We start from the raw sequence: 15,238 nt of genomic DNA on the forward strand, positions 1-15,238 counted from the left end.
CGATGCTCTGTTGTGTATATGGGCAGTTATTTTTTACACATGTCAATGACAAAGGAAGAAAGAACAGAAGATGTCTTGTGTGCTCAGAGCTAAAAAAATATAATAATAATACTAACTGCTGCCTGATCTGGGCACCTCTTTCATCTTTAATTAGATTTGTTTCGTACAGAAGTCAACCATAACTTGCCCGAGTGTGCTTGTTGCGTTTGGCCCTAGCCAATGTCCCTTGAAAGTAAAATAATAATAATAATGCCCTTTGTGCAAGACCTTGACCCTTTATTGCACCACTCAGCTCAAAGGATGTTTGCATTTGGAAAGAACCCAACCACTATATTTTCTGTTAAAACCGTAATCTGATGTCTGCTTCTTTCATCTGTTCGTCTTTATTAAGCTTGAGTTTATGACCAAAAAGAAGCTGCAGTAACTCCGAGTGGAGTCCGACTGCTTCTTATTTAAATCTCTCTACAAAAGTAGAGATTTAAATAATCATAATTAGTATCTGGGCTGAAAAGTAGCGAAGATGCCGCATCATTTTCATCAATCCTTCAATCAAGAAGCATCAGTTTTCTATTAAAAAGCCCAATTACACCCGTGAGTATATTCCAACAGTCTGAATGTATGTTTTGAATTTCTGAATGTCTGGGCTCCAATGGAGAGAGGACCGTTTCCCCCACTATAACTGGGACCATGTGTCGGTATGGTCCCCTTGCAATATCACGTCTCTGTCCGCACGCAAACCGCGAGGACGTTTGTGTCACGAGCGTTGCTGGAGTGTCCGGAAATAAGAGCCCTGGCATCGAGTCAAAGCAAGCAAGAAACAACAGCGATCCCGTCACCTCTTATCAACAACTCCGTTACAGAGAGCCCCTCGGAGCGAGCGTCTAACAGCTTACGCGCCCGATAACGCATTCCAAACAGTCGCCAAGGTCATGTGATGCTGACAGATGAGTTTTGTAATGACAGTAACAGCAACAATAAAATTAACAACATCAATAATAACAATAATGTTTGCCCCAAAGGTACCTATACACAAAGAGCATGTTTTTTTCTATAAGTACAAAGAAATCCACAGAATGATACTATATACAACCTACAATAAATACTGTGTATCATATATCTTACTGTTGGAGAGGATGTGTGTGGGGTTTTGTTTGTAAGCCTCTTTTTTTTTCTCAGTTTGCTTCTTTTTTCGGTTTGTGGATTTTTTTTTCACGTTGCTACTCTCAGTGAGTCTCTCCCAGTTTTCACAGGGGCCGAAGGGAAGGGGAGGGGGGGAGGGAAGCGGGGCTGAGGGTGTTTCAGACACAAAGCTGGGCTCCTCATGTCTCTTCCTCCCCCTGCTCCTCTTTCTCCTCCCCCTCCCAGTGATGCCGGCGGTTGCGGGGCTTCTTCTGCTCCTTGAGCTCCTTCAGGTCTTTGGCCTTGAGGGCGCCCAGCAGCGGGTCTCCGAACTGCCAGTAGTCCTGGCAGTACTGATTGATCAGGCTCATCTCTGGCTGGCTCAGGATGGTCAGCAAGTCCTTGTACTGGCCTGCGCTGGGGGTCCACTGGGTGCTGCTGGAGTGGAGGGAGGACGGCACCAGCCCTCCTCCGCCCTCCACCAGCACGTTGTTGACGGCCCGGCTCGACAGCACCACCAACTGCAGCTTGACCAGTGAGTGTTTGAAGTTCTTCTCCGTGGCCGTGCACTGGTACATGCCGGAGTCCGAGGGCTGCAGAGACCGCAGAAGAAGACCTTGCTCTGTCTTCAAAATCCGACCGTCGGAACGCATCTGCAAAGACAGAGAGAGAAACAGCTCCTGAAACACCTGGGATGGGACGTTCTGTGCATTAGGAGTGCAGTGCAAAGCTACCATGTGCATCGGTTTGTTTCACAAAAAGTTTTCTTCCTCCATTTATACTTATTTTCACCATAAGCTGCCAAAAAAGTAAACAACATGACTTCATAATATAATATTTCAAGCATAATTTGTATTTAAACCCTTAACAATTTGTATTTCAACCCCTAAATGAAAGTTATTTTACTGGAAATAGAGCAGGAGGTTTTTAAATGACCAGTCACAATAAGCATTCAGCCATATTTCCAGGTTTTCAAACAAAAACAAAAACCTTGCAATAGGTCCAGGTGAAATTTGGAATTTTGTCTGCGCTAGAAAATGAGAAAACCACAGTGAAAATGTGGCCCATAATAGCTCATCGGGGTATACTGGATTATTTTCCAATGGTGACACGCAAAAAGGAAAAGAATAAAAGATTTATTTGGTTTCAACTGTCTATCAAGTATCTATGACAAAAATCTGAAAAGCTCTCTTGTATGCACTTCTGGGACGGGACCTAACTTCAGCTTATCTACTGTCACGCTGCACCTGGTGCCGAACTTCAGTATGAGATCATAAGATAAAGATAACAGATGTGCATCATCAGTCGGCCTTCAGCCTGCACGACGAATGATGCAAACTAATGAAAAGTTATTGTGGATGAACCTTCCTGAATACATATTTACCTAAAACTAACTACATCCACATATTTTAAACCTATAGTCTATTTATTTACAGGCAAATCTGCATCACGGAGAGTCCGGCCTCGACTACTAGCACTTCCTGCTCACACTGTACACCTGAAGGATCTCAGTCTGTTAAGACTGTGAGCAAAGACGAGATGCTACAGAGAGCAAGATTTACAGGCTTCTATCTGAATTAGCAGGAACAGCGGGACACTGAATATTCCTGTAAACCTTTGGATGTTGTTCATATCAGAATAATGTATCTGTATTCCTGTACTTTTGTTGGCCGCTATGGTGGATTCATCATCATCATCAGTTCAGATGTCATTAAACAGTGACCGTGGGCGTAACTCTCTTAATCCATCTCTTCGTGAACATCCCCACCCAGGAATGTGATTAGGTGATGACAGCTTTTTAGCTCAGAATCAGATGTGGGAGGCAGCAGCAAAGCTGGCTCTGCCTATGGGAATAGAGACCATCCAACAGAATAGTCAATAAAAGAGAGGCAGCAACACTACATGGCTTCACAATAAAACTTTAACTAGTGCCTCAGGGTTATATATCATAGCAGAGGGCTTTTTTCACAGCTCCCCTTTATGTGTCCTTTCCCTGGGCCCGAGGACAGTTGGAGAGAAATCAGCCATCATTCAATCATCCGTTAACACTTAATCGTGTTAACGGATGATCAGAAAAGTGCGACGCTGGGGTCATTTTTCAAGTGTGTCATACTGCATATAAACGCCCATCTCTCCATGACAACACGGAAACAAAATGAAATGAACACGTGTGCTCGGGGAGTGACCTGCATGCGGATACGTCCAAGAGACATTTTTCACGTTCATCTGTGGAAATGCTCATCTGCCACTACCCCATGTCGGGAAAGTCCAAGTTCAGCTAAGCTCATTATCCTGCTTTGTTTTGGACGAATGTGCTTTTTTTTTTTTTTTTTTGAGTAAACTGTCCGATAAAAGCCGAATGCTGGAGAAATCCCCCTCGTGGTGGCTCACCTCTTTCCTGCGGTCGCTGTTATCTCTCTGCAGATGCCATTTGATGACAGCATGCGGAGAGCGGGCCTGGCACTCCAGGAAGGTGCTGCTTCCCTCCACCCCGTACTGCACCATCTCCAGCGTGTTCTTATTGGCTGCAGGGTAGAAAGGGGAGAGAGAGAGGGATTTCCATGGCAACCGAAACACTCATTACCATGATCTCCTTGCAACCAAATTCTCAGTTGTGGCAAATCAAAGTCCCTTTGGCGTTCACGGATTACCATATAGCTGCCTGGATATAGTCATTACAGCCCATAACAAGGAAAAAACCACGACCCGTTTGGAGCCGTGTCATTATTTTCAACCTTCCAAGCTCATTAATAAACAAACAGAAGCAACACAAGCAGAAAAGGCGACTCAGGAGGTGGAAGGAACAGGCGTCTTACCGTTAGAGTTGAACCCGCGGCACTGGCGGATGGGGTTCCCGTACTTGACGTCCTGCCTCCGGCTCCGTCTAAAGGGGTCAGACCAGTGTTGCCGAATAAGGAGAGAAAAAAAACCATAAAGCAACCGCAAGCCATCCAAAGCCATTCAATTCAATACATAAAGCCATTAAAGTATCGCGTCTAAAAGGGATCTCACCACAAACCACCATCCCCTTATGTTATTATGTCACAGCAACACAGAGATGTTAATTCACGGGTTAAACTTAGAATAATACCACAAGTACATGATTTATTAGTGGAGTCTGGACCAAACGCTGTGATGAATACACTATTAAAACAGATGCCAGTAAAAGAGCCATTCAGCCATCCGGGCAGTCTAATCCGAGCATCGTTCGACACACCGCTTGAGTCAGTCGGTTAGTTATGAAGTTAGCGTGGGTCATGCCAACACCGCCGTTGGTGCTCACCTCTTCTGCGAGGCCGAGTACCGGGAGCAGGACTTGCCATCCCACGCGCAGTAAGGGTCTCGGGCCAGACAGCAGTCAGCGCAGGCCTCGCCGTACACATCGCACCGGTGCAGAGCCAACTGGGTCAGCCCTATCGCTGATGACACATACAGCTGTTGCTGTTGAGGGACAAAAAGGGCAGAAAACGGTGTTAAACGCAGCCCTGGAGAAAACTTTGATACCGAAATAAATGAATTCAAAAAGAAAATTCAAACTGCTATAATTAAAAGCTCGAATCTAAGCGGCTCTAGCGATAGAAGTCTATGAGGTTGGTTGGACGAACAATCAAACCTGGGTGCATGAATTTACTATCTGTGAACCCTAAAACAGTCTGTATGGCCTTTATTTGCTTCCATACAAAGACTTAAGAAACCCCAGTGGATGTAATGAGATAAGTGTAAAAAACTAGCCTGTAACAGCAGCTGGATCATCTGGGAGAATACTGACCTCATCTCTATCAGGTTGCCATCATAATTTTATGATCAGCTGTTTGAAATTCATCAGTCTGGCAGGCCGTGTGTAACACAAGCTCTGTCTGTGGAGTGAAGTCATGTAGCGGAGGCCAAGGATTTTAATCACGCTGAGAACCAACACTGAACTTGTGTCTTTTCCATATTTCTCTCTTCATCGTCGCCCTCAGACTCACAGCTATTCTGTGATTTATGAAGAGAAGCATCAGTGACGCACAGCTGTATACATGTCACTTGTGACCTTTCCAAATTGGATTCATTTCATGTCCTTCTCTTTGGAAGATGGATTCTTTACTCTACATGTGAGCAAAGGACACACTTACTCTTTTGGATGAGATCTTCATTGTTGTAATCGGAGTAGGGACCTTGACGGAGAGAGCGATTCAAAGTGAGTACAGTGCGTCTTTATGGCGGCTGAAAATGGACGTACGGAGGAACGAGCAAACTGGACAAAGAAGACGAGAAAGGACAAGATGGATGCAAAAGTGCAAAGCAGGAGGATTCATTAAAGCTCACCTTGAAAACCTCTACCTCCTCCAGGACCAGCTCCTCAGTCTGCAGGTCATCTCTGGGCAGAACGATAACTTTCTGAACCGTTCCCTTGTCTGCGGACAACAACACCCCCCCCCACCGTCAGCTACACGCCTGCAACCTCACACCCCACAGCCTCCCGTGAATCCTCAATTTATTCTCTCTGCAACCTCCACCAAGAGATAATCCTCACATCAACACTGTACTCTTCGCCGCTGCTACGTAGCTTCTGTTACTTTACACTTCACTGTGTGGCGTGAGGCTCCGCTCCGCTTAGCGTAATCACCGTGACACACCTCTTCTCTCATCCTCAGTCTTCTTGCCTTGACCTGCTCTCATCTGGATGTCATATTTGATCTCTTGGCGTATTTGAGTTCGGGCATTCCTTGAGCAGGATACCTGAGATTTATTATGACGTGTGCGCTGAAGCCCGACGCAGGCCTGAATGTGGCTGCTTCTGACAGCAGCTGAAAGGACACACATTCCTCCACGGTGGCCTTCATCGCGCACACAAGCCCATTAGTCTCCTCCCCATAATGCACACATGAACAAAGAGAGCCAGTTAAAGGGGCGAAGTCATATGCAACATGTGAGGGCCACATACTGTGTGGTGGATGCTGCTGTCATGCTGGGGCCTTACTGAAGGTTCAAAGCATGCAGACAAACAGATAATCTCTCTTACACCACTGGGCAAGATTAAGGTGATGGATATCCCAACTGTACCCCTCCCTCCTCCTCCTCGTCTTCTTCTTACCCCCCCCCCCCGTTTCTTTTCTCTCCCTCCTGCTGTTGATCCACCCCTGCCCTCCAGGTACAAATCTCCTGTTGTTTACTTGATGTGAATAGAGTGAGGTTCAAACCCTTTGATTGGTTAAATTTCCACTCAAGCACAAAAGGCAAGAATGCTTTTCTCTTAATGATAAATGATTGCAGGGTAGACAAGCCCTCCACTTACACGGGATTTATTTCCAGGGGGGGATTTTTTTCTCCATTATTCAGCTTCCCACTGACACTGTCATTCTGCCTCTGATCAAAGGGTTCATGGGTTCAGACTGACTTCATGTACACGCTGCTCACTCAAAAATAACCGTAAAAAAAAAAGCTTTGATGATTTCAGAACCATTTCTATCAAATTCTATCAAATTCAACCTTCACAAAAAGCTCACCAGTTCCTAAGAAGAGCACTTCGTAGTTGCCGTCTGCAGCTGTGACCTGGTCCACGCTGATGGTGGTGAACTCATAGTCCACGTTGGTCCGAACCACCAGGGGGCGCTTGTGTACCGGGTACACAGCATTGTACATAGCAGGATGATTCCTCATGAAGTTAATCACTTCATCTGGATAGTCCTTCGTGGATTTCATGTTGGGAGTGAATGTACCTCCGGGGCACTAAGCAACAAACAGAAGAAATAACAATGTGAGCATCAAAACCTGTGAAAAATATTGATATAATGGCATAAAAATACATATTTGACAGCCTGTCTTTGCAGTATCGTTCTGGGTTTGGTGAGCTGACGCCTGCGTCTTGCTCAAATGTTTTCTATTTGAGGTCTAAGTCAAACTGGAGTCGCTATTATTTCTGTGGGTTAATTTGTGGAGTCAGTGTGGATTTCAAACCCACCGTGCCGGGTCGAGGGTAGGGGATCTTCCCAGTGTAGGCCACCCACTGGTAATTGGGACCCTCCTTGTGGGCGAAGGGTCCGTTGAAGACCATGCGTATGTCGGCCATGGAGTAGACACAAACTGCTGAGCCTTTGAAGACAGAACTGTGGAGAGAAAGTGATGGAAGAGAAAATATCAGGAAAGTGTATCTAAGAATAATGAAAAGAAAAAACAACAAACAAACAGAGTCTATTGCAGGTGTTGTGCCTCTACAGTTCAGTATTGGTTATAGTCCACTGACCCAGAGACAGAGAAGACTCCATATATCACAGGATTTTTTGTGTCCTGCGTCGGCTGTATGTAAACATCTCCTGTAAGAGAAAAGAGAGAAATCACGTCAGTGCAAACAGAAGGAAACATCACGCTCCTCTGCACAAGCACTTAACACGTTACTAATATTTACACAGCTTCCAGTCAACCCAACGTCTCTTAACCAGGGTCTGGATAATGAGCTAAGCTGCATCCAGTTCCACCGAAAGAATAACGGAGATTCTTTTCGTGTTTGTGTGCACGTGGGTGGCCATTGCTTTCAACAGAGGTACAGCAGCTGATAGGGTGAGAAGCATTAGCAAACAACCTAATAGAAACAATAGGAGGTCAAGACTTGGACATAAAAGTGAGTGTCTCCCATCCTGCCGGTGGAAACAGTAAGTTTAGACCCACAGCAGTCAACTTCATGCAACAGGAAACTGAGCAACGGCCTCAGGAAGGACACGAAAGGTGAAGGTTTTATTGACAAGATAACACCTTGAAACTGAGCCTTGGTGAACTTTATCGGCTCGACGAAGCCATTCAGTCCGAGCACCAGGGACCACGATATTTAACAGTCAAAGCAGTCTAGAGTGGAACAGCATGACGGCTGAGCCAGCACAGAAAGCTGAAGACAGAAAATTTAAACACGATGTGTCGGGATTCTCCACTTCCTGTTCCCGTAGTTCATATGGACTTCACTTCAAGGGAAAGGAAATATCTTTTATCTCTCTCCCGAAGGAGAAAAGCATCAAATATGCCAATATAAACCCATTTGTGGAGGTTTCTAAATCACAAATGCTCACATCCTCCGTCCTGCAGGGCTCTGACGCTGGACGCTGCCTGATTTAGGTGATCCTTCCGTTGATTTGCAGGAGAGGTCCACGGCGACAAATAAAGGGGAGCTAAACATGTAATGGGGTGATAAGTCTCTCTCCTGTTCAGTACCTGACCTAAATACTGGTCCCAGGGGACACGTTCACTGCCAACAGTAGGACAAGGGCCTTCGGCGTGAAAGGAAGAACAGGCGCCCAACCTAGTTGTGACCGTGGAGTAAAGATGTGATTGGTGAGTGAGTCAACAAGCGAGCGACGGAGGGATCGAGCTAAAAATATGACTATTAGGCGGCAGAGAGTGTGGAAAAAAGGATTGACGAGAAAAAACTATACCAATTCAGATTTATGCACTTGCAGTCCCATATAGACCAGCATGAGGAATTAGCTGTCAGGCTGCTATGCAGATAGAAAGATACACGGAGGGGGTGAGCGTTGTCTTTGAATCTGGACTTCTGGGCTCTGGTCCTGTCCACATTAGTGAGTCTGTACAGTCAAGCCTTCCTCTGGGGCCTGTCTGCAGCCCTGAGCTCCTTCCTGGAGGACAGGATAAAGCTGAGAGATAGCAGGCACGTTGTCCTTATTTCTCAGTAGCTACACCACATTCCCCAAAGTCACACCCTTGCAGACACACACACGCCACCATGCCATCATCCACAGCTGCCCACAGCCGTAGCAGGAGGAGCGGAACGGTCATGGGTTAGTATGGATGCAGCACGACGGGCTGCCATGGGTGTCACACAACAGATGATCCTTGTCATGACATACAGCTGTTGTACTGCAGAAATGGGCGATTGGCACGCAAGAACACGCAAGTGTGCCGGGATAGAGCCATCATGGACGATCTCTGAAAACAGATCAAGGCTTCGGGACGGCGTGGAGAAAAAAAAGCTGTGTGTTTTGCAGTAAAAGCCGTCCTGACGGGGCAGTGATGACTTGGCTCCGGGGGATGTTGAGCGTTAATAACCGCCGGGAAAGGATCCAGACTCCTCAAACGCTTTTTTTACTATGTTTTTATGGCAATAAAATATCAGCCGCCATACATCCCATTTCCTCAGAAAGGATTTCATTTTCTACTTGATCAGCTTTTGTTTTATCTATTGTTTTTTTTGTTTTTTTACATCTGCTGTCCGTTCTTATTAGTGCCCCCCCCCCCCCCCCCCCCCCCCCTTCTCTCTCCATTTGGTTCTTTTCTTCTCTCTACTTTTGCAGGAGTTTCTTTTTTCTTTGTTATTGACCATGTTAACGCAGTGTTTTAAATCACTGAGTTAAATACAAGTGTTTGGGTAGAGCCAATAAATGCCACATATTCCAACTGTAAAAACTCCCCAGGTCTCAGGCGTGCTTTCCCATAATGCCTTTCTACATAACAGCTGGTTCTGGACATTTCAACGAACTTCTAATTAAGGCCTTGTAGAGTTGTTTTATTTCAACTGTAAAAGAAAAGCGGGTGCATTTAAGAGCCTTCTCACCTAGTTTGACATTTTGAGAAATAAGCTTCTCAGCTTTCTTTCCAGAAGTCAGATAAGAAGATACCACTCTCCTGTGTGTGTGTGTGTGTGTGAGTGTGTGTGTTAAACGTGAAGCTACAACCAGCAGCTAGTTAAAAAGACAGGAAAGATGGAAAAAAGCTAGACTGGCCTGTCTAGAGGTAAAAAAAAAAAAAAATGCCCTCCACCTTTTAAGTCCATTATATGTGACTTGTATTTGGAGGAGGTATATGTGGGGGAATGTTTCTTGGCAGGCTGCAGTGAGTCTCGGAGTCTCCACTGGTGTCGAGGCGAAAGCCAGGCCTATCATTTTTACAATTTCCCAGTTTCTGTGCAACGCTAAGCTAACTGCAGCTTCATATTGAACACAGAGTGGTATCTTCTTATCCAACTCAAGAGAACAACTATTCATTCAATGTGCATTCAAGTTAAAGACCATTTTTGCCCTTGTGAAATCCTAAAATGTCCTCTTCCCTCTGTAAAGAACAACTCTCCAATGAGACAGCCTTATAAACACTGAATCTAGACAGTATATGTGAAGCCATTAGCATGAAACTCAATCATATCCAATTTACTGTCCCCTCCAGGAGTCCTTGGCAGTGACGGCTGCTCTGCAGACTGACATGTGCGGTCTTTCCTTCTCTACGGGCATGTCTACCCTGTCGTGCCTGTCCTTCGTCATTCACAAGCCCGTTCCACTACACATTTACAGCCTCATTCGAGCAACATCCTGAAAATCATCATCAGCGCCAGCAGCTGACGTCCCTCCAGCTCTCTCACAGCACGCCTGTATCAACACTGACCCGACCAGTAAAAGGCCCAACCCTCGTTTGTAAAAGCAAAGCGAGCCCATTCCCACTCAGAAGAAGTGGCTGCACACACGAAAAGGCCGCCGAGTTTTCAAGTGTGTGGGACTTTTTCACTTGTTCGATGAGGGAGAAAATAAATGTCACCTGTAACAACAACGCGGCGCTTTTAGAACTGCATGCAGGTCGAGATAAAAGCAAGGAATGTGTCAGGCAGATAAAGAGACAAAAAAAGGCTATCACCAGGTCCGACAGGCACATGGCACTTTTCATTCTTGAAATTAGTTCAAGAGCAACAGTAGCCTCACGCATCGCTCCCCTATCAGTCTTTGGCTCTATTTTAAACCAGTGAGACAGAAAGAGACAGAGCTTCCCCTGGAGAGGCTAATAGTCTCACAGTCACAGACATTCCTGCTTGGTGATCTGATCTGCCTGCCATCAGGCCACCCCCGTGCACACACACACACACACACACACACACACACACACACACACACACACACACGCACACACACACACACACACACACACACACACGCACACACAAAAACACACTTTTGTTTAAGACATCTTGAAAGAAAATGACCACAGCGGTGGGATTATGCGAGTCATTCCCATTACAGTACACTGTATGGGCCATATGACGGGAGTGGACTGACATATGGGCCATATGTGTGTGTGTGCATGTGTGTGCATGTGTGTGTGTGTGTGTGTGTTTGCAAAAAAAGTAGATTCTTGGCAGGTGCTGCAGCAGAAACAGACCCTGCAGTAGACTGGTCTATACTTAATATTTCAGATGTGATCATACATGACAGGAACCAGAAAATGAATATGTCTGAAATAAATCCAGTCATGTCATTTTTGTCTTTTTTATTCGCCATTCGATACCGACTGTCAAAGTGATTAACCGCACACAGAAGAGATTTAGCTTCCTTCAGACGGCAGGGTGGAACAAAAGTTCTTGGCCGATAGAAAACACACTCACAGGATGGATTACCAACTCTTATCTTTTTGGACAAAAGTTCTATTATTACGTTAAACCAATGTTTTGTTGTCTGAAATGATTGGTTGATTAATGGATTAGTTGACTGGCAGTTAATTGCCAACTATTCTGATAACTGATTGCCCTTTTATCCTAATAGGTTTCTATATTATCAGGTTATAGCAGCTCTGGTGGTCAGATATGATAACAACAGTCAGATAAAACAAGCAAATTGAAGATGTCAGTTTGGATTTTTACTATTTTCTGACATCTTATTGACCAAATAAATACCCCATTAACCACAGAGTGATCTGAATGTGTCTGCACTCACGGAGCTCATCGAAGTGCGTCTCCATGCCGTCGGCCCCGGGCACCGAGCAGATGAGCCTGGCCTTCAGGAAGGTGCTCCACTTGTTAACCAGGCAGCAGTGGCCTCCGTCGTCATTCTGGATCAGAGAGGGTGGAGAGACACACAAGAATTTCTCCATCACTCGCTCAAACTCACATCCTCCTCTGTCTTCCTACTGAAAACAAACCCAGGTGGAGCCTCCCACACACACACACACTATACAGTACATGTTGGTTTGCAAAGCCAGGAAGCTAAAAAAGGGGGGAGTACAGGGGGGGGGTGAGATGGTAAACACTGTCTTCTCCTATTTAGACTCTCCCATCTGTGGTGGAGCGAGGCCAGAATCTATCCCAGTAAGAAAGAGCTGAGACCAGTATGCGCTGTGGAGTCCTCCTCCATTATCATTCTCATTATTATAATTCCTGTGTGACAGGAAAGCAAGTATGTTCTGATATTTGGCCATGGGCTTCACATTCCTCATGCACGTCTGATGAATCCCATTTTGGGAGAGTCGAGATGTTTTTGTATAATTCCCAGCGTAATTACCGCACACGGCCGAGCGTATTTTCGGTGCTGTGCAGGGTGCAGAGAACGGCGGTAAGAGCATCCAGATGTGTAGCGAAGTAAGAATCTCTGGAGGCCGTGACGGAGACCACTGAGAGGAGGGGGGGTGAGTGTTTGTGTGCCGGGTCAGCGCCTGACCCCCTCAAACAAATACAACGGTGAACAGCTGAGGCGACGAGCACACGTACACCGCATTTTCTCACTCGCACCCGTGCTCATACACCCGCTGTAACGCTCCCCCATGCACGGAAATCCATAAGGGAACACACTTGCACCGTATAAGAGCCATAAGAAGTCCCCGGTGCTGATCTAGGCACATTTGTTGTTGTGTGTTTTTGTTGATCAGCTCATTTGGTGCTTCTAAGCTTCAGTGAGGGAAGTCTAGTTTAACTGAGAAGAACTCTAAAAGGGAGTTCTTTCTTACTCGCTGCCATGTACGCTAAAAGCTTCAAGTGTTTTAGGACTACCAGACAGAAGAGGTCAGAGGGTCACAGGGTCAGAGGTCAGAGGGCAATCTCACACACAGAGGGATGCATTGTAGACAGGAAGGTTAAAGACACATGTGGATTCCAGCACATCAGCGTTGGCCAAATACGAGTTCTGCACCCGTAAACATTGAAACGCAGCGGGTGACTCGCCTCGGGAGACTCCAGCCTGTTTTTCATATCAATGCAGGTTTTCTTTTCATTATGTTTACAAAGCAAAACAAACAGTCCCCTCGCTGCGTACACACCAGGCAGATGCGTCCTATACGGGACTGGGTCACAGGACTCTGGCCCATCTCGGAGGACTTCTCCCGGAAGAAGAAATACAGCTTGTCGTCATTCCTCTCGGCGCTGTCGGGGATGAGGTGTACGTGGATGAAGGTGGGGTCTGTGGGGAGAAGAGGTGGTGACATGAATTTTGAGGAAAACATCTGGCTGAAATCTTATATAAACTGTCAGCATTTCCTGTTTATCACTTGCTGAGGGACTCTAAACATAAGCAAACACCAGGATTCTTTCATTTCGGCTATACATTTGGAACAGTTTGGGTTGTATATGGAGAAACGGACAAAGAGAATAGGATATTTTACCATTTAGCCATCTGGAGTTGTACTGATCTGTTCGCATGGCAGTCTTTGTCCCCAAAGTACGGAAAATGGCAGAGTCTGTTCCCATAAAGTCAACATAGACCCCAGCATACAGCTCACCATCTGAGAAAGAGAGAAAACACTTCAGTTTAGTGAAATTCTTTGACTCTGACATTATTCCAGCACCGCCCTTGGCTCCAAACAACAAGGCTTTTATTTCAAAATGTATATTTAGAATCCAACATCTCAGGACTTGCAAGCATAACAAAGTCGTCATCTAACATATTTGTCTTCATCCAGACATAACGCGGTGAAGATGGCACTATAAGTCAAGTGCAAAAGGATAATGTGTTTCTTCATGAGTCCCAGGTTTATTTAAAGTCCCAAGAAATCAGCTGGGAAGGTTTCGAGTGAGGACTGTGCAATTTGTTATCAACGTTTCGCCAAACTGCGTCGTCCTTAGTTACTGTTGCTATGCTAGTCAAGCTTTACACTCCTGCATCATGGCAACGAAGACAGAGGCAGGTCGGCCGCGAGATGTTCAGTCATTTTTGGAAAACAATTAATGGATTTTGTCGGCTGAAATGATGCCTCTCACTAGCAGATATATTAATATAATAATTATATATATTATATTATATTATATATTTATTTATTATTATTTATTTATATTATTATATGTATTTATTTATTATTATTTATTTATATTTATATTTAATTATTATTATTATTATTATATTAACGTACAGTATTAGAAACAAAACTATGATTATGATTCAAATGTTACTTAAACTGATTTTTGTAGGTACATGCTAACATTTATAATTTAAAAAAACACAATTACTAATTAATTGGTTGCACAACCTTCGTTTACCAGCAGGTCAACTGAACAACATTTTACATTTGTCTTTTAGTGAAGTTGTAAATTGCAGATAAGGAGAATATTTAACAGATGTAGTCAGATTTGTTTGGTTTGAAATTAATCTCCATCAGTATCACGCTGCTAATCTTTAACATATTAGGAACATATTAGGAACTCCCAACTGCTGAAGCCCTGTAATATTTTCTGGTTCTCTTCTTTTACTGCTTCTTAATAGTTAAATATTTATTAGTATCCGCTATTTTTACTGTCTCTCTTTTGTTTGTTGTAAGTATCAACTTATAGAGTTCTTTCCAGGAAACGTCCAGGAAAACCACTAAAACATTATGTGACATGTGAAAAAATAAAGCGTTACCAAAAACAGTGCTGGAACACACACACACACACACACACACACACACATGCACTCCATAAAGACATAAAATATGAGCACATCCATGTGTGCAGACTGACAAATGTATATAACAGCCTTGTTAAGCCACAGGAAGGCAAGGTGTTTGTCCTCCAGCTGCTGTAAGGGCCCCACTGGAGAGCAGGTGTGACTGTCAGAGCTCCCAGAGATGGAGTGAGGAGAGAGCAGGAGGTGGAGCAGAGAAAACAAAAAACACTGTCCTAGCAGCATTATATTCAATGTCACGGTGCTCGGCAGCGCTATGTGGAGATTGATGATCTATCATTAAAACGTCCACGGATGACGGGGCGTCTAATGTGGTGGAGAGCTGAGCAGTCAGTGGTCAATGCTGAATCTATTGTCGTTGTGCTGGGTTCTTAATCCTTATCAACACTACAGCGTGCCTCGTATGATGCTAACTGGTGGAGGTGGGAGGTAAATCCATCTTAGATGACAGTGCTGTTTCCATACTGGTCAGCTGGCACTGCGCTAATGTGGGAAAGCAGTGCCAGTGATTT

The 15,238-nt window shown here is 44.9% G+C and overlaps 1 protein-coding gene across 1 annotated transcript in view; it reads right to left on the reverse strand.

The window, feature by feature from the left end:
* Positions 1-925: 925 nt before the first annotated feature.
* The window catches only part of sema3fb (sema domain, immunoglobulin domain (Ig), short basic domain, secreted, (semaphorin) 3Fb), a 51,924-nt gene continuing 37,611 nt past the window's right edge, over positions 926-15,238 (reverse strand). Inside the window, exons 7-18 of the mRNA XM_070837062.1 lie at positions 13,453-13,572; positions 13,111-13,250; positions 11,796-11,910; positions 7,346-7,415; positions 7,064-7,208; positions 6,609-6,831; positions 5,428-5,516; positions 5,235-5,276; positions 4,403-4,560; positions 3,936-4,003; positions 3,511-3,644; positions 926-1,772 (exon numbers count right to left, since the gene is read on the reverse strand). Of these exons, the coding sequence (XP_070693163.1) occupies positions 1,320-1,772; positions 3,511-3,644; positions 3,936-4,003; positions 4,403-4,560; positions 5,235-5,276; positions 5,428-5,516; positions 6,609-6,831; positions 7,064-7,208; positions 7,346-7,415; positions 11,796-11,910; positions 13,111-13,250; positions 13,453-13,572 (1,757 nt within the window). The 3' untranslated portion in view covers positions 926-1,319. The remainder of the gene's footprint in view (positions 1,773-3,510; positions 3,645-3,935; positions 4,004-4,402; positions 4,561-5,234; positions 5,277-5,427; positions 5,517-6,608; positions 6,832-7,063; positions 7,209-7,345; positions 7,416-11,795; positions 11,911-13,110; positions 13,251-13,452; positions 13,573-15,238) is intronic.

Source organism: Pempheris klunzingeri, chromosome 2 (genome assembly GCF_042242105.1).
Source record: "Pempheris klunzingeri isolate RE-2024b chromosome 2, fPemKlu1.hap1, whole genome shotgun sequence".
Lineage (NCBI taxonomy): Eukaryota > Metazoa > Chordata > Actinopteri > Acropomatiformes > Pempheridae > Pempheris > Pempheris klunzingeri.